The sequence below is a fragment of the Gallus gallus genome, chromosome 1 (assembly GCF_016699485.2).
Source record: "Gallus gallus isolate bGalGal1 chromosome 1, bGalGal1.mat.broiler.GRCg7b, whole genome shotgun sequence".
Classification (NCBI taxonomy): domain Eukaryota; kingdom Metazoa; phylum Chordata; class Aves; order Galliformes; family Phasianidae; genus Gallus; species Gallus gallus.
Window position 1 is genome coordinate 70,358,693 of NC_052532.1, and position 27,123 is coordinate 70,385,815.

General features: G+C 42.1%; 1 protein-coding gene across 3 annotated transcripts in view; it reads right to left on the reverse strand.

Moving 5' to 3' along the window:
* KIAA0930 (uncharacterized protein KIAA0930 homolog) overlaps positions 1-14,887 on the reverse strand; it is a 67,913-nt gene extending 53,026 nt beyond the window's left edge. For 2 of the 3 annotated variants that reach the window (XM_025142307.3, XM_416465.8), the window contains exon 1: positions 14,461-14,887. In XM_025142307.3, the coding sequence (XP_024998075.1) occupies positions 14,461-14,605 (145 nt within the window). In that variant the 5' untranslated portion in view covers positions 14,606-14,887. Of the gene's footprint in view, positions 1-3,749; positions 3,829-14,460 lie in introns of all 3 variants that reach the window. The other variant, XM_046943912.1, reaches the window with a different exon arrangement.
* Between the last annotated feature and the right edge of the window lie 12,236 nt (positions 14,888-27,123).

A 27,123-nucleotide genomic window follows, 5' to 3' on the forward strand; every position in this document is an offset into this window, starting at 1 on the left:
TCTCATTAGTAAGACATAACATAAAGGGGAAAGATAGTCCAAAGCAAGAGGCAAGAAAATGAAAACAGTAAATGTTGAGCTATACTGAAATCATAAAAGACAACTACCAATAACTTAAACAATTCCATCCACTTGAGGAACATCCACAGAGCTGAAGAGCAATCTACCCACACATTTCTCAGTTGCACCATTAATCTTCAGGGCATTTACAACTGACTGCTTCTGGATTCAGACCGTTCGTTTTGGCTATTTTCTGTTTTATTGAATTTCACACCCAAGAGAAAAGCAATTCGCAGAAGCTATCTTGAGTATACATTACAGATGTACCTAAAGCAAACACAAAAGGGGATAATACACAACAAAAAAGAAGTTTCTTCACAGACTTAACTGCCATTTCTAGGTCACATTCCTATGGGGAGGATAGTAGAACAGCAGAACAACTCCCACAAAGAGCTGTAACAACAACAACAAAAAAAGAAAACACCACCAAAAAAAACCATGCTTCTTTGTTACTTCATTTCAAGTAAGTAATGATAATAACAAAAGAAAACAACTGTTACCCACACAAAAACATTAAGAGTTTGGATCCCAGGCACTGTAAGTCTCTCCTTTATTTTCCTTGGGATGGTTTATAGATTATTCAGGAGGGGGGCCTTTCTCTTACCCACATTTCTCATTTCTCAGTTTTCCATTTCCATTTGCATATACTCCATATTCTCTAACTGCACATTACTGCTGCATATGATGACGGCTGACAACACAAACACAACCTCCTCTAAAAAAAAAACCAAAACACCTGTAAATGGTATTCTTGAAGTTCATACCCTCTTCTAACAGTTTTCTCTATTCTATTACTGCATCCACTGTGAAAAACATTTTAGTTAATGGGGAATCAAAGGTAATAGAATTTCAAAGTATAAACTACTCTGCAGCACTTACAAAACTCCCTTTGAAAGTGTGGAATCCAAACTGAACTGTAAGTTCTTTGAGAAATATTGAGACACAGCAATCTTAGAAGTTAAATTTAGAAAGAAATAATGTCATTATTAATTATCAAACGAAGACAGCCTGTTAAAGAGATCTGCTAGCTTACTTTAAATATGTAATCATAGCAAATGTCAACACAATTGGTAGGACACAGTTATCTGCTAGTAAACTTCAATGCACAGAAGTAATAAATGCCTTTTCATCCAATAGTCATCACATGCATCATGTAATGGTTCAGTCTCCAACAAACAGCTAAGATTTACCTGACCTACTCCAACTGGCAACTATCAGATGCTGTGAAATCACTGGAAGTAACCTGAACCTTCTTCAGAAGCTGCATACAAACCTCACTCACTCCAGGGTATAAGTTTCCACCAACTCCAGCAGGGATTGAAGCACTGCTTCTACAGCTTGCTCTCATTTAATTTATTCATTAGGATAACATCAGAGGATTCAACTACTTTGTCTTTTCACATAAGAAATAATGGAGAAAGCATTTCCATGTCCCAGCTGACACAGCTGTGGAAAATTTCTGTAGGTGTAGCTCTCCTCCTTGAGCAGAAGTAATCTCAACTCCACTGGATGCAATCACTTCAATCCCAGTGGAAGAGGGACAAGTGTCTACATGTGTCCTACTGCTGCTCCCAGTATCTGCTAACAACAGACCCAAATTTCCCAAGACTCCAACTCAGGGGGCATCGTTTGATGACTCACAAAGCATGTTGGCAGAAGCCTGTCTACAGCAGGACAAACAAATTCTATGTTATATATACACAGCATTCTTGTTCTCTGCCAACTCAGTCATGCCAGCCAGCTGAACATTGCCAGTCCTGTGAGTTTATGGCATCTAGCATCTCTATTTTCATAATTAATAAACATTACAGTCAAAGCACTAACAGACTATTGTTGATGTGATAAGACCAGGAAAGCAGTTTTCAGCAGAGCTCTAGCCTTACAAAACTACCCAGAGTTTGCATGTACATATATTCTCTCACATCTTCTCCCTGCTGCATGCTTCTAGCTAGCATCATGCTAGCAAGGAAGAAGCGAAGAACAATTGCTACGACAACAACTTATAGGGAAACAGATTTCCTACACTGATCATGCACTGGTAGCAGCTGAGAGAGTGTTTAGCAGTTTCACACTGGAAGCTGCAATTCTCACTTCCATTCCCAACCACAAGTCTACTTGCTTCCAGAAGCTGATGATCAACACTTTTATCCATCTTGTGGTCAAGATGTAAAAGCAAAAAGAAAAAAAAAAAAAAACGCCAACCTGTTTGATATACATAAGATGACCAGTTTAGAGAAGGAAGAGAATTTGTATTTCTGAAAAAGTTGTTATTGGCTAAAAGACAGAAAGGGGAAGAAAAAAAATAGGAGGAATTTTGGTAACATCAATGGCATACTAGCTCTCATCAGAAAGAACTCAAAATATTAACTGCCCTAAAGACAGCACCGTACAATAAGACAGACAGCAACTATTACAAAGATACTATTAGGTTTAATTAATTGAGGTTTAACCTGCAGTTAACATATGAGCTGCTAAAAACATCCTTTTCCATTGCTAACCAGCATCACCACTGATTTCTCCTCCAAACATGTCACTTTTCTTCAGCTACAAACTCCTATGGATCTAGGAGGCCTGCACAAGTGTACTGGAATACACATTTAAGGGACTTACCGATTTTCCCTCTGACCCCATTGCATATCTATGGTTAGATGATTTTGCTCTGTTTCTCCTGCCCTCTCCCCCTCCCTGGGTCCCTCTTCCACCCATCACATCTCCCTCCAAATGCACACAGCCAGTCTCTCCAGACTGACAGTGGTTAAAAAACTGGTTTATAAAACCAAGAGCAGCTGCAACATCTATCTGTTGAGAAATCACCACCTCTATCTCATGACAGTTGCAGGGTCTCAAGTAGGTGCATGCGAGTTGAGAAAGACAGGTCTCATCTAGAGAATTCCCCAGCACAAGATGGAATGTCATTTTCAGCTTTTTCCCATGACTGGCCAATGGTTACATTACAAACACCCTGCTATGGCATTTCAATTACACAGCTCACTACCTTTCTAAACTGCCATTAGTAAAGGATATACACCTTAATAGTCCTTCACCCAATCAATTGCAGCCCTGCAGCATAGACAGTACTTCTGAAGAGATGCATGAAGGTTCCAAATACAGTTCCAGAAATTCACATCTGCCTCCTGCCCTTTTGTGTTCTGTAAGTTTTAGAAAATGTCCTCAACCTCAAGCTTAAGAGACGGTGGCAACCAAGTATAAGATGAGCATTACACTAACTGCTGCATTTGCCACAGCATTTTGCTGAAGAGACATTTGTGAAGCATTTTAAAAGTTTCTTGCCAGGAAACTAGAAAAAAGAGCGCATCTACAATTCATTTCATGCTCTGCCTTTCTGCCTAACAAACTACTCAGAATCAAAGAGGGCCATCCGTGCTGGGTGATCCATGCCTTCCCTGGTGCACTCCACTGTTGGTACACTATTCCACTCCTCTGGCGTAATGGGGAGAGCTCAGATGCCACCCATCCTTTGTCCACAAGAAATCAGAAAAGTTGTTAATCATAGGAGAGCTTTCCCTCTGAGGAAGTGCCTTGTTATTACACAATAACATGAGAAATACAAGCACAAGGAGCGTCACCAACTTGCCCAAAATTACAAGAAACCTATAGAAACACAGACACTGAATACAGATCTCTGAAGTTCTGCATTAATTGTTGGTATATTCTTTCTCTGGGCATACCTTCTGAGTTACATTTCAACTGGGTTCTGGTTTAGAGAATGACTCAATCCTCCACCTCCTTACACAGCATCGGAAATATCTGGTAAAAACAAAGATAATAGAAAATCTCATGATGCTTTAGGACTCAAAGCCTCAGGCAAGTATCAAATAGACGGCCATCTTCTATTCCCCAGCAATGCCTGAAAAACATTTCCAGTAGTAAAATATTGCTGATTGAAGACACTGCTCCTGTCCATCCTACCATGTAGGGCAGTCTGCCCTTCAGAGGGAAGCACAGTTTACAGAAATGTACACAAGTCTGCTAAGAGTGCATTGTCTACATTTCCAGTACCAACTACAAACCCGAACCACAAGGTCTTTGAGCAAAACAGGAGTGAGCCTCCAGAAGGAAGGCCTAGTAAGTCCAAAACTTTCAATCTCTTTATATTGGAGATACTTAGAAATCTTATTATGTAAAACAACAAAATTTTAAAATTTACTTTGGATCTCAAATTCTGCCTGTCTTTTATTTTAGGCCTAGAACCATTTATTTCATCAGCTTCTTGGAGCGGCCACAAACAGCCAAACATGGAACAAGTACTAAATGCATCAACCTTCCACATTCATCCTATGATTGTCACAGTCAATGTTTTCAATTAAATACATATATAATCAATATTATAGCTGTTGAACATTAGTAAAAACATTATAGCTGTTATTCTGATCCTAGAACATTTGAGAAACTCCCCAAGCACATCATGCACGTCTTTACATCTATTACAATTTTAACTGAAAGGAAAAAAAATGCCTACGAAACACATTCTAATATGAATATTTGGCAAATCAGGCCAAAAACAACAAAACAAAGTAATCTGTGCCTTTAGTATCAAATGATCAAAGAGGATGAAGTTAGTTCCCCTTTACTCATATAAAACATGGCCTACTAACAATTCACATGATACTTTGACTATAGAGAATTTAGTCACCCTTGTTATGAAAAACACAGGTCATCCATTCACATTATTATACAGGCAGAATTAAACTTCTCATTAAAACTAAGAAAGAAAAAATTAAGCATTCCTACAAAATGCATAAGGCTGGATTATGATTATTTAGGAAGCTAGCTGGGTTTACAGAGCTTTATCTCCAGGACATACTACAATAAGCCTGCTGCTTTGTTTTGGAAAATATGTGTTCAGGCAATAGTCAAGCAGGAGTGACGCTTAGGAAGTATTAAACTCATCTCCTTAAGACTGATTACTTAAATCACGCTGACTGCCCTGCATTCTATGGAGCACTGAGATTTATGCTAACTTAAAACTCCCAAGGTCCTTTAAGGTGGTAAGCAAACATACTCTTTATTGAAAATATAACATTGCTAGACACTCAACAATTTCTTTATTTAGTCTCTGAACAGGGAGACAAGGAGAGAACTAAATTTCTGGTGAAACCTTCTATGTATCTTAGCAAAATATACCATAAAGACATTTCAAATAATTTCTCTCACCATGAGGATGTTTCAGCATCTACAGGCAACTAGAACTCTTCACAGTGCAGGAACAGCTCTAACTTCACTGTTGTTTTAATCTACCTCCCAGATTCCAAGGTGACCACGGAGCCCTGGGAGACAGGCCCAAGAAGCCCCAGCACACTTTTCCTTTCATTTTCTTGCAAGTTAGACATACAGAGATGAGAGCTAAAGCTATCTATGTTACTTCAAAATAAAGGTAATTGAAAAAACAACCTCTTCCACATTCATTACTTCCAAATAGAGATAATAGAAAATACCACTTCTTCCACATCCACGTGATCAAGAGAAGTACCACTCAGCACCCAAAGGCTGAGTGCAGCCCATCCTCCAGACAGCTCAACACACCGTAGGCACAATTGTTTGTGGAAGCATTAGCTTAATGCAGACCTCCCGAAATAGAGAATCCAGGCATGGAGGAAGCCTCTGGCAATTACTGATATATGGCCTCTCTCTTCCATACGGTAGCTGACAAAAAGCTAGGTCTTGATTGATCTGTAAAGATTTTCATCGTCCACACATCAACATCAATGCCAGGGGCAGTCTCAGTCAGTCTGAGCACACTACGGTTAAAGGGGAAAGACTCAAGTCCAGTGACGCAATCTCCCATGAAGGGCACCAGACAGTACAACAGACAAGGTGGCTTCAAACCTATCTGTCATGGTTCAACCTGGTTTGGCCTAGTTCTTTGACAGGGGATGAAGGGATCCACAGTCCCACGTCCCAGGAAAAGGGGAAGGGAAAGAAGTTTTACAGGGAGACTCCCCGTCATACTTTGAAATTGTTCCTAACATGAGGGACAATTCTGTAGTGGAACGAAATACACATCCCCAAAATGAATTTATTTTAATGGCAGAGAACTGTGTGCTCTCTGCCCACAAAGCTCAGCGTTCACTTCAAAGATTTGACTTCAAAAACCCTAATGAAATGTTTAAGGAAAACCTAACAATATTACAGTTCTACTGCTTTCATTCCATCTTCATGTTTATAGAAAAAGATAAAACTATTGTTACTTTCGGGGTTCAAATTCTGTTTAGTGTCAGCAGATAGAGAGAACAGGCAAAACCAAGTGACAAGAGCTTCTGTTTTAAGACTTTGTTTCTATAACAGGATCGCATTCCTTACATGTAGTATTCACACCTTTAATGGTTAAAGATTCAGGGGAAAAAAATTACTCAGAACAGCTGCTGCATCTTACCAAGTTCTTCCAACATATTGTTGTTGAAGCATGCTCAGACTACCAGGACTCCTATAAAGAGGCACTATGATAATTTATCTGGCCTTTTTGAATTCTGACTGCGTGAAGGAAAGTAATTAATTCATTATTTGGAATCCTGCAAAGAAAGTGCAACCCTCCTTCCGCACACTGTTTAGCTTCCCATTTACAAGAATAACAAGACGCAACATGCATTAACTAGTTAATTGCAGGAGGTTGCTTTTCCAGATATGCAGATTAAGGCAATAAAGTCTATTTCAATTGCTGGAAAGTTTGCATCCACTGAGTTTTTCTATTGATGAGTTCATTCCAAACACAGAAGATGAGTGGGGAGAACCACATACTTTGCCCACCAGGAAATTCAATTTTCGTTTCTTTGGAAAGAATCCAAGTAGATACACTGTTAAATCCTTCGATCCATCCTGAACAGTAATGACAGAATGTATTTTAATCCAAGACCTCCTATCCATCTTAAAAGAACAAAACAGAATGCAGACTTCAGAATGAATTTATGACCAATAATCCCTTTAAAGATTAATACGTATACTGCTAGAACAACAAAATCAAATAGTTATCAGCAAAAGCTACATCTATAAAAGTTTTTAAAACAAGGCATGCCCATCTAAACCACTTATTTCACTGGGGCAACAGTGATCTAGAGGGTAGTTTGAGTACTGCTGTTGGTTTTTTGTTGTTGTTTGTTTTTTTAAAGATCTGCCTCCATATTTCAGCATTTCCAGCCTGTCTCTAATAATTCAAAGATGTATATACTTCTGTAGGACATAGAAAACCCATTAAACACCTCCACTAAACAGAAAGAATAAACAAATAACCCAACTGCTCGAAAATATGTAAAAGCTATAATATAATGTGATCTTTTTATTATTGATCTGGGATGATGTCAGTCAAGCTCCTGCCAGAAGCTAACTTCCAAAGCCAAATTACAAATCCCCTAAAAATACTGGTGTGTAATGGAAGGCCTGAAAGGCCATTAGCTACAAAAGTGTGAGCAGGGTTCTAATAAACAACCAAAGTGACATTTTTAATGAATGACAGTAAAAAAATAAAAATTAATCTGTAAAAAAGGTATTTACCCTGGAGGACCACAGCCCTAGGGCTGTACCCTAGACTGCCATTTTCCACAGCACAGTATTTGGTAACAACAAATAGAAGTAATTAGCACTCAGACAGTCCAGGAGCTGTTTTATATGACTATTCTAAGGTGGCATATTAAAAAGCAGATGAGAAAACACCTGTTACAGACTTGATCCTAAGCTGTTACACCTAAACATTCTGGGCTTGATCACGTGGCAGGACTGGATCATGGGGCACAAGATCTCTGTGTCTGTTCTGGAACCAGATATTTTCCCTTCACCCTTCAATATTAAACATTATTTGCCTCTGCCCATAATTCCACACAAGCCTATCCCAGCATCACAAGGTCTCCCACTTCCAATGCTAAAGTCTCATATCCCTCCTTAGACCCTACCAGCACTGCACAGCAGCACACCACAGCAAAAACATCACAGCCTACTGCTCTGTGATAGCAACAGAACGCAACCTCGACAAAAACCAAGCTACGTGGCACAGCCCTGTCAGAAAGGACCCTTCCTTTCTGCTGCTTCTCCACTGTGTTTTGCTGGGACAAAAGGAAGAAGATCTCACGCAGGAGCTATCGAGCAAATACCTCACTTTATCAGTCCCGTACGCAGGGCTGCTGGACAAACAGACCCCTTCCCACCCATGACCAAAGCCATGAGGTCTCAGAGCCAGATCCAGCACAGGTTCCAGTACCATGCTGTAAAAGCACTTAACTGTAAATCAGATGTATACAGGCATGCTTGACTTCAAAGGTTTCACCCAGCTAGTTTTCCATATAAGAACAAGATGAGACAAAAAAGAAAGTAGCTTTAAAATTATCACAAAAATTATAGACCACCACAGGTTGGAAGGGATCCACAAGGATCACCAAGTCCAACTCCTGGCTCCACACAGGCCCACACAAAATCAAATTGTGTGTATGAGAGCGCTGTCCAAATGTTTCTTGAACTCCAGCAGCTTGGAGCCACGACCACTGCCCTGGGAAGTCAATTTGAGTGCCCAATCACCCTCTTGGCTACCCTGCCTTTCTCTTCAAGAGGAAAAAAATAAATCCTTGGAATTTATTTGCAGTTTGCTCAACTTTCTTCAAAGTAAACCTGAGATTCAATACCCAAGGTAAGCTAGTTAAATCAAACCACCTACCTCAGCTCAAATTGAAATAACCTATTTTAATCTTGCTTTGCATTTTACTTTCTAGAACCTTTCCTAGAAGGAAATACACATTTCTCCTTGGCTGGAACACTGTCTTATTTTTACTCATTAGGAAGCTGCTCTATGAACATTTTTTTTTTAATTGTACTATTTATAAATTACTTACATAAGCACCCTTTTTCAGAATTTGAATATTCATCCTTTCTTGAACATTTCACATGTATTAGCTGCAAAATGTTTTATAAATAGGATAAAGGAATTTGTACAAATATTGAGGTACTATAAAAGATGATTTCAAACTAAAAAAAATCTGAACGCGTTCGCGTAAAATGAAAATCAATTTAGAAACATAGGTATATTAAACTCATTACAGAGGATTGTATCCACTGGAATGGATGGGTATGAGCTCTTCAGAAGGGATAGGCAAGGAAGGAGGGGTGGTGGTGTGGCTATGTTAGAGAGAGTTCTGATGTTGAGTTGGGGCTGTGAATGATAAGGTTGAATCTTTTTGGGTAAGGATCAGGAGGAGGGCCAACAAGGTGGACATCCTGGTGGGGGGCTGTTATAGACTGTCTAATCAGGATGAAGAGACAGATGAGGTGTTGTACAAACAGCTGGCAGAAGTTGTGTGAAGTTTTGAAGGCAAAGAACAGGCTATCCCCTTGTGCCACAAGATGAACTGATGGGGAAAAAGACCAACATGGATGAACAGGGAGCTCTTCCTGAGGCTCCAGGAGAAAATGAATCTACCTTCTGTGGATGAAGGGACAGGCAACACGGGAAGAGTACAAAGTTGATGGGATGTGCAGGGAGAAACTTAGAAAGGCAAAAGCCCAGCTTGAACTCAGCTTGGCCACTGGGATAAAAGAAAACAAAAAAAACATTTTTACAAATACATTAACAGTAAGTGGAGGGCTAAGGAAAATCTCCATCCTCTACTGGATGTGGTGGGGAACGTGATCACTGCGGATAAGGAAAAGGCTAAGGTTCTCAGTGCCTTCTTTACATCTGTCTTTAAACGTTAGACCAGTTATCCCAGACTTCCAGGTCAGGGGGTAGAGCACCCTAAGGATAAGGAGCAAAAGAAACCCCCCAGGATTCAGGTGGAAACAGTTAGAGACCTGCTACTCCACCTAGACTGCCTCAAGTCCATGGGGCCAGATGGGATCCACCCAAGGGTGCTGGTGAAGGTGATTACCAAGCCACTTTCCATCATCTAACAGTATTCCCGGTCAACTGGAGAGGTCCCAGAGGATTGAAGGCTTGCCAACATGACTCCCATCTAACAAGAAAGGTCATAAGGAGGATCTGGTATCTACAGGCCCATCAACCTGACCTCAGTGCCAGGGAAGCTTATAGAGCAGATCATCCTGAGGGAGATGACATGGCATGTACAGGACAACCAGGGGATCAGGCCTAGGTAGCATGGGCTCATGAAAGGCGGGTCCTGCTTGACCAACCTGATCTGCTTCTGTGATCGAGTGACCCACCTAGTGGATGAGGGAAAGGCTGTTGACAAAGTCAAACTAAACTTCAACAAAGCCTTCAATACTGTCTCCCACAGTATTCTCCTGGAGAAGCTGACAGCTTCAGGACGTGGTGAGATGCAGGTCAACCTCTTCTCCCATGTAACTAGCAATAGGATTAGAAGGAATGGCTTCAAGTTGCAGCAGGGGAGATTCAGGTTGGTCATTACTAAATAGTTCTTCTGCAAGAGAGTAGTCAGGCAGTGGAACAAGCTGCCCAGGGAGGTGGTGAAGTCACCGACTCTGGAGGTGCTCAAGAAATGTTTAGATGTTGTACTGAGGGACACGGTTTAGCAAACAACATTGGTAATAGGTGGACACTTGGACTGGATCATCTGTGAGGTCTTTTCCAACCTTGTCGATTCTATGATTTTATCTGTAAGGTAGTGAATTTGACTGCTTGTATATGCTCCTCAAGCTCTAAGAAGGGCAAAAGTGATTTACAGACCTTCTTGTTACTCACAGTTCAAGAGAAAACAAAGCTTTCCAGCTTTTCTAGTCCCTCACCTTTGACTGAACCAATCACCGAGCCAACTCCACGAACAAACATGAAGAATATATTTTCTTTCTACATCCAAGTTACTCCTGTCAAACTAGCTTAGCAAAACCCTCAGCAGATCCTTCCACCTACTCAGTGGTTATATTTTCTTCAGAGTTTCAGAAGCAAATGTATTCTTTGTGAATATTATAATTTAATTAACATTATTACCACTCTGTGCAAGTCTGATTTTAATATTTCAAGTCCTAATTATTTGTCGTTCTCCTCAATTCTTATTTTAACCCAGTTTGCTTTCCAAACATTTGTTTTGCTGTCCTTAACTCTTTTGCTCACATTTTCCCACTCAGGTCTTCACGTTCCAATCATATTTTCACAGTGTCCATAAACACTTAGTATATGCCACCTCGCCTTCCCTTCTCTCACGAAGGTTTGAGACCTACTTATTTCCAAGATTTATTTATTCATCACGATCATTTGACACATGAATCATTCCCTTGCCTTTATTCACGCAACAGGCTCTGAAGATCACTGCTGCACAAACGAGTTCACATAGTCCCCAGGCTGTAGGGAAAAAGATTCCTCTTTCTGCTGACCCTCTGCCAAGCATGCATCCCCCTGCCCCCCCCCTCTTATCAAGGTCCAGAGAAACAAAAGAGCATCTCCTCCGCAAACAAGAAGCCAAAGGGAACATTTAATTAGTGATAAAACTATCAGGCCTTCTGCAAGGTCTGGCCTCTCAGCCAGCACCTGTAACCACTACAGCTGCTGTCACCAGTGCCTAGTGACAGCAATTTTGGACAGCTGGTTTAGTCCCGAGCCAGCTGCCTCAAGACTTTCATCTGGTTATACATGCCACCAATCAGCTACAGTTCAAGACAGTATTCAGACCTAACTTTTTCTTTTCTTACTAATTACAAGGTCTAGTAGGTAGCAAGTCACACCTCCACCCAAGAACATTAGGCTGCACTGATGACAGGGCAACTCATCCCTGAAGGGATGAAAGACAGAGAAGTTAGGCATCTGACAACACTACACAATAGCTTCAGATTTAACCTAAACTCTACCAGGTCAGGGCTTTAGCCAAAAATTAACTTCAGAGCTTTATACACAACACTGTTGAGAGCAAGTACAGCACAAGAAGGGATTCCCAACAGAAGAGCAGCAGTTGAGAAGTCTCCAGCTCACATTATTTATGTTTTATCAAGTAGGTCCTAAAATGAAGAGCGCAGTACTCACCGCCACCCAATTAACTAGGATTATATAGAACCTGTAGGCATCTAAAGCTTTCTTATAAAGGACATAAAGCAATCTTATCATCCCCCTAAGTAAGAACTACTTTGACAGTGAAATGCAGTACCAAACTGCACTTCAGAGCTAGCTTTGAGTGCAATACTCTGCACAGCTGGATGACACTGACATGCAGCTGAAACGTCTCATAGTGGCATCATCATTCTCATTAAGCAGCCTGGTACAGAGTCACATATGAGTCATTATTCTGAAGCGTGATGCCAGCAGGTTTGATGTATTTTCTACATTACACAAAGAGGAAAATTAGGAAAATCCCATATGAGGGGATTTACATTTTTGGACAACACTTGTCTAACTGCTGATGCGATAGTCGAAGTAAAGCACTTCCTCTCACAGAAACCCAGCATCAGCAAAAATAGCAGTCTCTCCTTTAAATTAGGGAGCATGGGATAACTTAAAAAAAAAAAAAATACAACAGGAAAAAAGCTTCACAAATTTGACCCACTGAGTTCCATTTACCACAGAGGGGTTAACAACAGTCAGAAAAACCTGCAGTTTAACAGGATCAAAGCCTTCGACAGCTGACTTTAAGAGCACTCAAGACAAACTCACAGCAGATTGAGTCTACTATGACTCCTAACACCGCTGGAAAGGATTTGGCCATTATGAGAAGACAAACCACCATCTTAAAACCAGCTGCAGCTATGCTTGTCCTGCAGCCAGGCATGGGACTTGCCCAAGGTCAGCGTTACCATCTTCTAGGCTGGCTGTTTCAGATGTGACAACTTAAATGTTCATATTGCAACCTCATCCTGACAGCAGTCCCACTTGGTATGTCAGCACTCCCCTGCTGGCAGGACATGCTGGTGGGCAAGGTATAGCAGCTACAGACTGGCAAACAGCAGCATTTGCAGCTGGAGCTCGGCTAGATGTAAAAACTGAATACCCAAGGCACTCCTATGCTGACATATGACCTAGTTTCAAACAGGCACAGCCACACGCAGGAGACCCTTCACAGCCAGAATTAACCTCGGTGTAAGGAGCTCAGCCATTCCTCTGGAGTTTTTCTTACATCTCTCTGCCAGGACGTAAAAGGGGTTTTAAAGGTGCAATACCATCCCATGGCTCGCATGGCTGTCCCAAAGCAATGCTGTAACATGAGCTGCTGCAGGTATACATTCAAATACAAGCAGCAAAGAAGCAGACTTATGTTATAACCAGCCAATTTCACTAAAAGAAAGTAGCGGTAGTATTTCTATTCCTGCAAGCTTTTGTTTTCACTCAAACTTGATATGGCCAAACATGCGATGGCAACAAGTTTTCCATGAATGCAATATCACAGACAATTGGCTTTTTTGCTGTTGTTGTTTGTACTGTTTTCCCCCTTTCATTTACGTTTTCTTTGCCACAAGGCTTTATTTGGCCGTAACACTCCTATACTCCAGTTCAACCCAGAGACACAACGCCATTAGAAAAAGCACAAAGAAATGAGAAAGACTCATTTCTTTTTATTTGAAGAAGCTTTTGTTATAGGCAAGGTAGAAACATGGAGAGAGCCCACCCATCCCTGTGAAGACCCCCCAGTGAGCACTGGGGGCTGAACTGGTACACTAGGGACAGAAGGAGAACCAGCACGGTTTCCCCACACCAACCTGCACCACAGAAACCAGTGAAATCCAAGTCAAACTTTGAGTCTTGACAGAAGACCTGGAGACAGAGATGGCTGGGAAGCTGTAAGCAAGGAGTGGAAGGATGAGCCACTAATAAAGGCCACATGGAAGAAGTAACAACAGTTTCACTTCATTGTTCCTAATTTAAAGCCCTGACCCTGCAGGGACTCCTAAGCACGCATCCCTTCCAGCACAGTGCATGCAGCAGTTCTGAACAATGCAAAAATCAGTGCTCACATCAGAGCCTTCTGTGCCTGCGATCTCTCAGTTGCACATCACGAGTGATTTCTATTCATTACCCAAGCTGGCAGAGGTTCCCGGCCCAAAGGCTCTTGGCTAAGGCAGCTGTAGTACCAGTGTCACCTCAAGTCAACTGGAGCACAACTCCCAGCTCCCGTTCTGCAACGGGGGCTTAGCAAACACCTGAGCAGACGTCACACTCGTCGCACGTTAGGAGGTAAGCCCACTGGAGAGCCGGGAGGGACCCTCACCGCGATGCGCTGCCCGAGCCCGCGGTACACGCCCCGACTCCCACAGCGCGGCGGCAGCGCGGGGCAGCACGCCGGGCGCAGAGAAAAACCCACCGGGACCACCCGGTGGGTGGCGAGAGCGACAAGCGTCCGTACCGCAAACACGCGACACGCACTTTCTGCTCCCAGTAATTCCGGCCGCCGGTCCAATAACGCCAGACAACGGAGGAACGCGAGCCGAGGCGCGGCCCCGTGGCCCTCCGGCCCTCCGGCCCGCTGCCGCCCGCTGCCCGCTCCCGCTCCGGCCGCCGCCGCCCCTCACCGAGGCCGCTGATCTCGTGGCGGAGGCCGGTGCGGCTGCGCTCCTCCGCTATCGCCCGCAGCATCAGCTGCAAGGAGCGGTCCGGCTCGCCGTTGGCCTCCTCGTCCCGCGGTGCGGCGCGGCCGCCGCTCCCGGCAGAGGCCATGCTGCTGCCGCCGCCGGCGATGATCTCATGTCAGGCCGCCCCCGCCGCCCGCACGGCTCTCCCGGTGGCGGCGGCGGGCGGAGCCGGGGGCCGCTCTGTGACAGCGACAAGAGAACCGAACCGAGACGAGCCGCTCCTCTCCACTCGCACAGCCCGACGCTCCCCGGCTGCCCCCAGCGAGTTCCCCGGGCTCTGCCCTACTCGGTGCAGCCCTGGGCTGAAGCCGCCGCGGGCACCGCCCTGCCTGGTACGGCTCAGCCCGGCCCCACCGCTTCCTGCTTCGGCAACCGTGAGCACCGCCCCGCCCCGCATCAACCAATGGTGCGGCGGAGGGCGGAGAGGAGGGAGGGGTTTAAGGCAGATCCCCGCCTCCTGTGCCGGTGGTGTTGGCAACTGAAATTGAGCAGTGCGTGGTTAAGAAGTCGGGCCGGGTCGAGGGCTGTTTCACTGCCACCTGAGTAGCTGAAGAAGCGGCCTCGAGTCTCCCCTGCTTCTTCGACCAGGTGCTACAGCTTCTAAGAGTCCTGTCCTGCAGAACTGAGGTTCCCCTGTGGCTGCCAGCAATCCCACGGCCCCTCTGCTACACCTGATAATGGGCCACAGGGGTTTCTTGCACTGATGCAAGAGGTCTGCATTGATCAGTGAGACAGACAGCTAAATGCATCAGTGCATTAGGGTGTACGTGTTGTACAGCAGAAATCCCAAGTAACGTGATACTTAAGCTGAGTAAGTACTAGCTGAGTTAACATCGTAAAGCACGTCTTTGGAATTAGTCAATAATGGTCAAGCTTTGCTACGCCTACGTAAATAACTTGTTCCAGCTATGTGCAAGTCTGCATTTTTCTTGCTGTGCTTGTTTTAGTAGCAGCTAATAGGGATAGTCTGCAGTGCATGTTAGCAAAATCACCAGAGAGTACCTAGCGATTAAAAGGGGTTTGGAAGTCAATAGATATGGGCTTATTTAATGTATTTGAATGTATTTTTAATAGTTGAGACAATACTGTATTACTATATATATAGTATTATACAACAATGCTATATATACTATAGGGAGGTGGTGGAGTCACTGTCCCTGGAGGCGTTCAAGGAACGTTTGGACGCTGTGTTGAGGGACATGGTTTAATGAGAGCTATTGGTGATGGGTGGATGGTTGGACTGGGTGATCCTGTGGGTCTTTTCCAACCTTGGCTATTCTATGATTCTATATATGCCTTGCATTGCTGGCACTGTTAAGGCTTCTTTTCACACTTAGAGATCTGAGTTACTTAAATACATCAAGCTGTGCACTTCTGCAGGAAAAGAGTGTTCCTTTGGAATTCTGAAACTTGCGAAGTATCATTTAACCTGCTATGAACATGGAAAGTACCTTCACTTTTAAATATTGTTCTATATTTATTAGTTTTGGTAAAGGTTTAAAACAGCTGCTTGCAGCAAATGAACGTTAGATCAACTCTACAGATACAAGACGTGAAAAGCAGCTTTGTTCTGAAGAAATAATTTGCTTGAAAATCCTAATATATCCTAGTTATGTATTGGGTTATCTCCTCCCCTCTTTGTTTTTCTTTTTGCTGCTTTCTGCTGAAGGCATGCATTGTTCAGTGGGCCTTCAAGTGAGAGTGCATTCAGGGATTAATTCTGCCATTATTACCTAATTGCCTACCTAACTGTATCAAGGCATTTAGACCTGGGAAACAACAGCTTTGGGCATCCCATTATGAAATGTGTTCAACTGGGCAAGGTTGGAATATGCTCCAAAATTACTTTTGGAACCTTACCGTGTACAGCACAGGACTAATTGTTCCCAAGATGAAGTCTACAATTAAAGCTTGAGAAAATACTATCTTTAGAACGTTACAAAAGTTGTAGCCAAAATTATCCTTTTAGATACTCCCCTGAATGCAGTACAGACCATTATAAGGTCATGTATTTCTGAAGTTAGATGTGTTTCATCTGTTCAGCTTTCTTCAGCCCTTCTACCTCCTCTTTGTACTATTCTTGTCATACCTGTCTCTACTTCCATTAGTTAACTGCCTTGGGTTATGCTGAATGGAAGCCAGAGGTACTCAGCCTTGCACTGCAAGAGTGGAAACATGTATGAACTCATACAAACAGCTTTTGAACTCATGTGATCCTTCTCTTGATCAACAACCACTGAGCATTCGGTGCCTTTTATTCTAGGTTGCTCCTGTGCTGTTCCTGAGAGTGTAATTATCTTAATTGGATTGAGATGTGAACCACAGCCTTTGTGATAACAGGCTCCTGGGTTTTATAAGCTACTTGCACAGAATCCTTGTTTCATTTACTTTAACTGTATCTATATTGTACCCAGAAACATCTCACTACTTACAAACCCTCCCCAAACCCTCCATCAGTTCAGCAAATTTTAAGTCCGAGAAGAAATTCATTAAGTTTTGGGTTTATATAGCTTATTTCCTAAGAGGAAATGGGCAGTCCCTCAATAAAGCCAAATCACAGGAATGCACTTCCTGCCAGTCTGAAGATGGCTTTGCAGTCAAACGACAGGGATTTGCTGAAGGAGTTGAAGTATCTGAGAAGCTGCTTTAGACAGCAGAGATAACATGGAGCTTTGCACAGGCCAAGTATCGGCTGAGATATAGAATCCCAAGTTGGAAGGGACCTACAGGGATCACTGAGTCCAATTCCTGCCTCCACACAGGATCACCCAAAATCCAAATGCTGTGTCTGAGAGCACTGCCTAAGCCTTCCTTGAACTCTCGCAGCTTGACTGCACCACACAGCTTGGTGTTATCTGCAAACTGGCTGAGAGCACACTCAATCCCACTGTCAGTGTCACTGATGAAGATGTTAAGGAGCACCTGTCTCACTAATGACCACCGAGGGACACCGCTCATCACTGATCTCCATCCAGACATTGAGCCATTGACAACCACTCTTTGGGTACGATCTCAGAACTGAGATTCCTCAGTTCCTCATCTATCAAGCAGTCCACTGGTCAAATCCATATCTTTCCAATTTGGAGAGATGGATGTTATGGGGAACTGTGTCAAAGACCTTACTGAAGTCCATATAGATGACATTTGTAACTCTTCCCTTGTTCACTGACTCATTTAATGCCATCATACATAGCCACTGGTTAGTCAGTCAGGATCTGCCTTTGATGAAGTCATGCTGGTTATCCTGCATCACCTCCCTCTGTTCCATGTGCCTTAGCACAGCTTCTAGGAGGATCTGCTTCATGATCTTCCCTGGCACAGAGATGAGGCTGACAGGTTGGTAGCTTCCTGGGTCATCCTTTCTGCACTTCTTAAAAATGAGTGTGACACTGTGTTTGTTACAGTCTCCAGAGACTTCAGTTGACTGCCACGACTTTTCAAATACCATTGAGAGTGGCTTGGTTACTACATCAGCCCATTCCCTCAGGACTCTGGGATAATCTCATTGAAACCCACAGATTTACGGATGTTTGGGTTCCTCAAGCAGTCACAAACCTGATCTGCACTTACAGTGGGAGGGGGATTGCTCCCCTGTTTCCCATCTTCTGAACCGTCCACTCAAGGGCTGTGTGTATAGCAGTCAGTAGTGAAGCCAGAGGAAAAAAGCTGTTGAATACCTCTGGCTTTTCCTCGTCTGTTGTTACTAGATGACAGGTCTGGTTAAGGAGAACCAATGGTACATGTGCAGTGGCTCAGGAATATGAGTCAGAGCTGTGAACTGGCCTTGTGTAACACCAGGCTGCACCTATGCAGTTACCACTGCTGGAATCTCGTCTACTGACAACATCCAATAGTGTCAGAGGCTTGTGAAATCTCTTTGTAATGACAGAGGGTTTCAGCCCACACTAAAAAGAAAGTTAAATCCTAGCAGGCAGCAATAGAGGGTTTTAAAGAATTGCTTGTAGAAGAGATCAGTCATGCACAGTTTACAGAGGATGTAATGGTTAACTTAATTCTATTGGAAAATTCATGTTGTTTTCTATATTTTTACCACTAAGACAAAGTTTCTCTCTAGATCACATCTGATCTCTGCTCAGACCCTCTTTTCCTGACGTCTAATCAGGGTATTTAATCCCCTTCGCAAAATATGCTGGTACTCAAATATGTATAAGGTAAAATATTAAGTAAATAATAAATAGATAAGGGCAGTCAAGTTTCAAATGAGAGAAATCCTTTCCTTTCTTCCTAGAGAAGAAAGAACTTTAAAGCCAGGCGACTGCATGTGAACAGATGATCTTGGGTAAAACTTGAACTCAAGTTTGTAAAAGGAAGGTACCCATGGGGTCCTGACATAACTGTAATATTTAGTCATTTAGTGCTTGAATTTCTCTAGGCCTCAGCAGAATATAGATGGTAAATGTCTTTTACAAATACATGAAGTAATTCATGTATAAGACAAGCTCAGTCTCTAATTTTCTGACACAGAATTTTATTTACAAAGCAAAACAAGAACTGAAACCTGAATTTGACTCCTAAGGCCAAAAACAACAGTATACTGTAAATGTCTGCTGTTACAGATGCCTTTTCAATCCATCCAACAAATAGTGTGGTTGTCAGCTTCTCTCCTGGAAAATCCTTGATATAATTATAGTTAGAGGTCAGAAATTCCAAGGAGTGTTGCCATGGCTGCTCTGGGTGGAGAACCTTGCTGCGCCTGCCAGCTCTTATATCTAGTCCTAGCTGCTTATAGTGACTGCTGAAGTTTTATGAGTATTGAGTGCCAAATGCACAGAAGTATTTCCTGCACCTTACTAGGTTTTTCTTGGTTGTTTTTTTCTTTTTCTTTTTTCTTTCTTTTTTTTTTTTTTTTTTTTTGGTGGAAGCATTATGAGAGAGAAGTAATTTCCTGTCAGGAAGAGCTAACGTCTCTAAATGAAAGTGCTAAGTCCCTGTAGAATGGTAAATTTGCATGCTGAATCTCCTTGCCAAAGTCAATCAAGTAAATGGAAAGACTTGGTAGGTAATTAGCTAGTGCTTCATTGTCTGTTCATGGATGCCTGGCTGCACGTTAGCTCTGACAAATGCTTTATTTCAGCAGTGTAATTGATAACTGCCAGAGTTTCTCTTAACAAGCTGCTCTGATGTCACATGCTGTATTACAATGCCTTTTTTGCACCTTTGCAGGTAAGCTTAGGTCAACATTTGCCCTGTAAGGCCCGTATGTTCAGAAATGTGAAGGCAGCTATAGAAGTTTGCAATGGGTAAACTACTCCACATTAGAAGACAGTATTCTTTTGTTGGGTAGCATATAACAAATATTAAAGTATTTTTTTTTTCTGAAGTTAAACTGACAAGACCCACCAAACATATTGCTTTGAATGTTCCAGTCTCACACGCAACATTTAGGGGCTCTAAATTATGTGGGGGAATTGTTATTATGCATATACAAAGGAAGAGTTCCTGTCCTGAAGGGATTAAGCAATAGTTATGTATGCATAGACCTTTGGAAATTAGATGTCAAAAGTCTTTCAAAGCCTCTCAAAGATTAAAGTTGGCAGCAATCAAGATAAAGATACTGTCATAATGAAAGCATCTTCGGGATGCTCTGCTGTAACTCGGATGCGACCTGACATTTCATCCACCAAAGTCTGCCTGACTGTATAGCTGGCTTCATTCTCATTTCATTTTTGCTTTTTTTTTCCCATTCTCTCCAAACTTTTTGTCAAACCTGAATCCTGCAACCAATGAGAAAAAGAAAACCCATTTACCGCTCAGACTGCTCACTTCTGACATGTTTCATTACATCTGTACCAGCAAACCAAGCAGGCACACTGCTGGCCCTGAACACAATTCCATACTTGTCGCAGTGCCAAGTGCTGCTTTAGTTTGAGGAAATGATTTCCTTCTGTGGCTTGGGGAATTGCGTGTGTTGGTCATGCCAGTTTGTCTTGTGGACAGAGGCCTTGTCTTGTGTCTGTGGCCTGTTTGATGCACTAGCCCATGGGCGTACAACCTTTTTGCTTGCTTGGGCTGCACTGAGTGAATAAGAATTGTCTTGGGCTACATATGAAATATATAGGTCTCTCCAAAAATAATGCCTCCTATTTATTTCCATGGAAACTAAAACAGATATAAAGAGCATGATAACAGATTGACTCTTGTTCATCACTCTCAAATATGTATAGCTAATGTGTTGAAAAATAGTGTTTTATGGCTAAGAATTTGCTCTAACAAATAGCATTAGTATGTTCTTTATTGTCATTTCTATGGGAATAAATAGAAAGCATTACTTTTGGAGTGACCTACATAGATCACACTGTTAACAAGCACCAATAATTTCCTAACGACTCCTAAGTAAAAAGAAGTACTTATTATAGCAAGTATAGTATAGCAAGTACTACTTGCCATATCTATAAAACATATTCCTAAATTGAAATGTTACACAAGTCCCTGTGATGCTCTTTACTGCATGCTTTTATTATCATCTAATCATATTTGAGACTTCTAATGTCAGGAAAATGAACACCATATTGACAAATTTTCCAGGTTCTAATATTTTTTTCTTCAACTTCCAATTATTCTATTATTTCAAAGGGAAGTAAAAATGTCCCCTATCATTTTCCAATTGTTCTACCCCACTAATAACTTGTTGAATACTTTAAAGAGAATATTTATAATTTCTTCATTTCTTATTTGTACTGTTAGAAAAAAAATATTCAAAGCTATTTGAAAATGTGAAAACTTATACTTTATTTTCATGGAATCATAGAACGGCTTGTGTTGGAAAGGACTTCAAAGATCATCTAATTCCAACCTCCCTTTGCAGGTAGGCTTGTCAACCACTAAATCAGGCACTAGAGCAGGGCCCCATCCAACATGGCCTTGAGTGCCTTCAGGGTTGGGGCATCTACAGCCTCTCTGGGCAACTTGTTCCAGTGCCTCACCACCCTCCCACTGGACAATTTCCCCCAAACATCTAATCTAAATCTCCCCTTCTTTAGTTTAAAACCATCTCCCCTAGTCCTATCACTGTCTACCCATGTTAAAAGTTTATTTCACTCTTTTTAATAAGACCCCATTAAGTACTGGAAGACTGCAATGAGGTCTCTCTGGATCCTTACCTTGTCTAGCCTTTCTTTTTTCTTTTCATAGAATCATAGAATGGCCTGGGCTGGAAAGGACCCCAAAGATCACCAAGTTCCAACACCCCCTGCCACAGGCAGGGCCACCAACCTCCAGATCTGGTTGGTACTAGAGCAGGCTGCCCATGGCCCCATCCAGCCTGGCCTTGAACACCTTCAGGGGCGGAGCATCAACCTCTCTGGGCAGCCTGTTCCAGCACCTCACCACTCTCTTGGTAAAGAACTTCTCCCTGATATCCAATAAAATCTTCGCTCCTCGAGCTAAAATCCATTTCCCCTTGTCCTATCACTATCTACGCAAGTAAAAAGTTGATTCCCCTCCTTTTTATAGCTCCCTTTTAAATACTGGAAGGCTGCAATGAGGTCTCCTTGCAGCCTTCTTTTCTCCAGGTTGAACAAGCCCGGCTCCCTCAGCCTGTCCTTGCAGGGGAGGTGATGATCATCTTCATGGCCCTTCTCTGGACTCTCTCCAACAGCTCCACCAAAGGGATAAGGCTGTTCAGCCCAGACCCCTTGTTCCCTGACTCACTGTTCCTTTTTTTCTTATTTTTTTTTTCTTTTTCTTTCTTCTTCCTCCTTTTCCTTGCAAGTTCATAAACGTAGGTTGCTTTCCCATTTGAATGTATTTTTTTTTTCTCATACAAGTGTTAAGTTGGTTGTGAGTTTCATTCTGGAAGAATGTATGAGTTAAATATATATGTATATGGCCACCTGGAACATTTCTTCAGAGATATGTGTCCTAATACATTTTTAAAGCTTGATTCCTTATACAGCTGTCAGCTGATTTTTTTCAATAAAGATCCCTTGTTTCTGCTTTTTCACTACTAATTAGGTAATAACACTACCACCTGTCCACAGGTTTTGTTTATCTGGAAAGCTCAGTTTCAGACACACAGAATGTAATTAAGAAACTTTACAGGAGCTCTAAAGGCAGGGGAAAAAAAAAAAAAAAAAAAAAAAGGCAGATCAGTATTTCAAGTATTTTCCTTCTAAGAATGTACTATTTAACAGACAATAGCAGGATTCTGAAATAATATCTTTCTCCATTTTAAAGACTTGTGAGACGATTAAGTAGAATTCTGATAACACTGGAAAGCTGCTTATGTATGGGATGTGCATCTGGTCCTGCCTGTGTGTACTTTATAGGAAAAGATGGGAATAAGGGAAAAGTTCATCTGGAATCTGCAAGATTTAAACCTTACACTCTTTCTTTTATAGAACACTGCAAAATAAAAGTGTTCAAACTCTCAATAACGCCAGCTAATGGCAATGGCTCTGAACCAAAGAAATCTATGCAAAGAGACTTAACAGCAAAAGTTTTATTACTTTTAAGTAAGTATTCTTATTGGCAGCTCTGGATGCATGGGGGTAATCCTCCTATCATGCATAGTTTACACAAACGATCTTTAGTTTATATACATAACTGGTGTTACGTATGCAGAAGTTTTCCAAGAGATACGTTAAATATTCAGAAGTTTTCTCAGAGTTTTGTTACGGATTCAGGTTTTCCCAGAAGTACGTTACATATTCAATGACCCATTCCAAGCCGGGCCTCCTATTTCCTTGGTACAAAGACTCAGCAGGACTTCCTTATCTCCTTGGTTCAGAGACACAACTCTTTCTGTTATCTAAGCAAATTGCAGGGCATCGTTATCCATCAACAAACATTAGCAAGCTTAACTATGCTGTGACAATTTGTATCATGTTAAAGCAGACCTGTCTTAGAACATGTCTCTCCATTTACAATGCTACCTCACAAATATCATCCATAACATCTAAAGGCTACTATGGTGTTGCAGTCAAGCGTTACTTGCATTATACAACAATTCAGTGGCTATGCTTATAGGGATATATTAACAGAATATTTTGCATAATCACTTCTTCAAATCAGCTCAACAAAAAACTAAAATTAAATAAGAACTGCAGGATCAGCCTTCCAGGGTCTTTTCTTCTCTCAAAATGTTCACGTTCTGGGAGAGGATTAAGTAGTTTTAGAGCAGTAGCATAATGCAATGAACGTATGTAAGTATGATATAAACATATCAGACATACAACAAACTTTATCTTCTTGTTACATTAGCTCTTTGTAGAGAATTAGGTACCACGTGATTTTAGGCAATTCAGTATTTCTTATCTCAAATGATAGCTGTTACAGGGTCCAATTAACAACACCTAGATTGGAGAGGGAAAAATAAACAAACTAAAACCACAACAAACAATAAAAACAAAAAACACTAATGGGGTTGAAAGCCTGAAAACCTGGAAGTTACAGTGGATGTCAGACTAAACAGAAGCCAGCATCATGCTCTCCTCATGAATAAGGAAAACAATATGCTTGGCTTCTTGGTACTGGTGAGGCTGCCCCTGGATTTCTGTGTTCACTTTTAGGACCTCCTGCTTCAGAATGGCTTCTGAGAAACTAGTGTGGATCTAGCAGAGAGTTGCCTGGATAATAACAGATGGGATATAGAGTTGGTCTGGTTTAGTCCAGCGAAGAGGAGGCTGAGGGCAGTCTCATAGAATCCACAGCTGCTGTTGGAGAGCAAAACAACAGAGATGCAAAGTAGCGTAAGAAGGTATATCCCAAGGCAACAGCTGCAAATGAAGGCTTGTCAGGTTCAGACTGGAACAGGCTTAACAACATGAGGGACTGAAGTGTGGCTCAGCAAAACCTTGAAAAACAGCAGAGAGCTGACTTGGCAAGAAAATGTTGAGAAGCTGCTCCAAAAGAGTCTAGGGGCTTGGGTGCCTGGGCACAAGGCCAGGCTAGAGTTTATGTAGGTGGCAACCTTGAAAGAAAGCAGCCTCAGCAGAGACTTCCCCAAGCATCTCTGCCAAGAAGCTCCAGCAAGATTTCTCCTTACTTCTCTTTGAGACTGCTTTTAAGCTGAAACTTTCACATTTAGTAGTCTGAGTTTTGCTGCAGCCCTGTGGCAGCTGTGCCTGGCTATGTACCCTGTTAATCCTGGCCCAGACATGTGGTCTTGACCTCCTAACCTGCCGCCGTGAACTTGCCTGATACCCTGTGTCAGTGGCTGTCCTGGGCACTCCCTGAGCCTGCTCTGCTCCCTGCTTGGGTTGGTGTGCCAGGCTCTGGCTGATGAGGACCCTTCACTTCCCCATGGGGTGCCCCACAGCTCTCCTCCTCATGCAGATCAGCCAGCTATCTCAGAGCTGTGACAGCAGCTACTTGTGGGAATCCTTCACCAGCCTGTGGTCCTGGAGAGGTTTTCAATCATGAAAAACAACAGCCAAGGTAAAGAAGTTCTGATGCAGTGCTGGAATGTTCCCTTAGAGCCCTCAGGAGCACAAGGGCCTAATGTCATTGCAGCCTATATCATTAATTTGCACGCTAAGAGCTATCACTGCATGTGGTAGCTATTCGTAACAATCTAGTCTCGCTGGTTGATAACTGCAAGTGGTTGCCACTGTAAACATTGTTTTCTTGATGCTAAAATACCTCAGTCCAAAAGTAGCATACTTTGGTTTGGAATTGACAGTGTGGTGTGGAGGTGTGCCAATCTGATGCTCAAGTGGTCCAGCTTTGAGGGGGTACCACAACCAAGTGGCCTAAGTACTTGTTACCGATTCCACAGAAGTTTCTGTTTTTAAATTAATATGTTTCCTTTTAGTTACTAAGAGATTTTGTGTTTTGTTTTTTTAAATAAGATATGGCTGCACTGGACTGTTCTGGACAGCTGACATTTCACAGAAACTCCCTTATTTCTTCCCCACTCCCCACTTCCATCAGCAGGAGGGAAAACCAAAATATTAACGTTCTATCGGAGAACCATTCAACATTTTCTACCATGGTGACAGCTCCATAACATTGCATTTGACACATTCTGAAAGTGCACATCCTGACGGACTGAGGAACGCTCTGAAAATGTGTTTTCATTTCACAGTCTGTCCTCATGTCACAGATGGAGATAATTTTTGAAATAATTGGATGAGAGAGCTCTTTTATAAGCAACTAAAATGAGCACGTATGTAAGGAAAATGGCATGGTGAAGGAAAGGAAAAAGGAAGAACAAGAAGAGGGTTTTGTGAGAGACACTTGTCAGTTCACTAGCTATAAGGGAAAAAATTTTTATTGTTGATACTGTAATAGTAGTTACCCCCAGAATAGAACAGAAATACAGTATCTTCCTCAAAGAATGTACAGTCTAGCCATAGCACAAGAGAATGAACAAGTACAAAACAATAGCATGGACACAGCAAAACACTGTGCATCCAGAAGTGTCTACATTGGAATTTGCAGTTGCTATTAGATTACCTTTGGTCATGAGCATAGACTGAACAAATATTCAGGGCAGATATATTCACAGATTGCAGATCTAAGGTGGAGCAGAAATTACACCTTTGATCCGACTGCACCTGATGCTGGCATTCATTGCAGCAATACGACTAAGGTAACCGGCGCTGTTTAGTCTGTAGAAGAGGAGGCTCAGGGGAGACCTTGTAGCTCTCTACAACTACCCGAAAGGAGGTTGTGGCAAGGTGGGGGTCAGCCTCTTCTCCTGGGTAACAGCAGTAGGAAAAGATAATGGTCTCAAGTTGTGCCAGGGGAGATTCATGTTGGATATTAGGAAAAACTTACCCAGAAGAATGATCAGAAGCTGGAACAGGCTACCCAGGGAGGTGATTGAGTCACTATGCCCATAGATGTTTAAGAGTTGTATACTAAGGGACATAGTTCAGTGGTCAACATCGGTGGTAGATGGATGGTTGGACTAGATGATTTTAGAGGTCTTTTCCAAACTTAATTATTCTATGAATAGAGAATTTTCTAGTCCTCACAAGATATTGCTGGCTGCCCAGCAGCAATTGTTGTTCTGCTGGTCATTTTAGGATCATTAATTTTTGCATTACAGCAAAGTCAAAAGGCTCTGCAGACCACATGCAACAAAAGTCAGAAGACACCTTCTCAAGGTAGGAATGCAGAAAAACTGGAATACTCATCCTAGCTGTACTCTTGACCTGTTGATCAGTCCTGAATGAGTCAGTTCACAGCAATGTGCCTCTGTTTCCTGTCTGGTCTCTTCTGTCTCAAGCTTTTATTGAAAGTCAATAGTAATGTTTTACACATATGTGTATGTGGGTATAATGGGTTTTTCAGCATGATAGAGCCTGTAGGCATTGCTGTGATAATAATACTAAAAAGAAGAAAGTTCTTTATTTAAGAAGTGAATTATATACATGGGGAAATTCTGTTACAGGCTTTCCCATACTTGTCTTATCGATATATCTCTATTTTGGTCTCTAAGGACAAATCTAGTGATGAGAAAATAATCTGACTTCTCAACCCATGATTAGAGTGGGATAGAGTTGGCACTCCAATAGAGTGGGATAGAGTTGGCACTCCAATAGAGTGGGAGTTGGCTTCTTCCATTGCTAAAAAGAGTGTGATTTGAAACTGTACTTTCAAAAGCATACAGAAAGTAGGTCTGCCTTATATTAG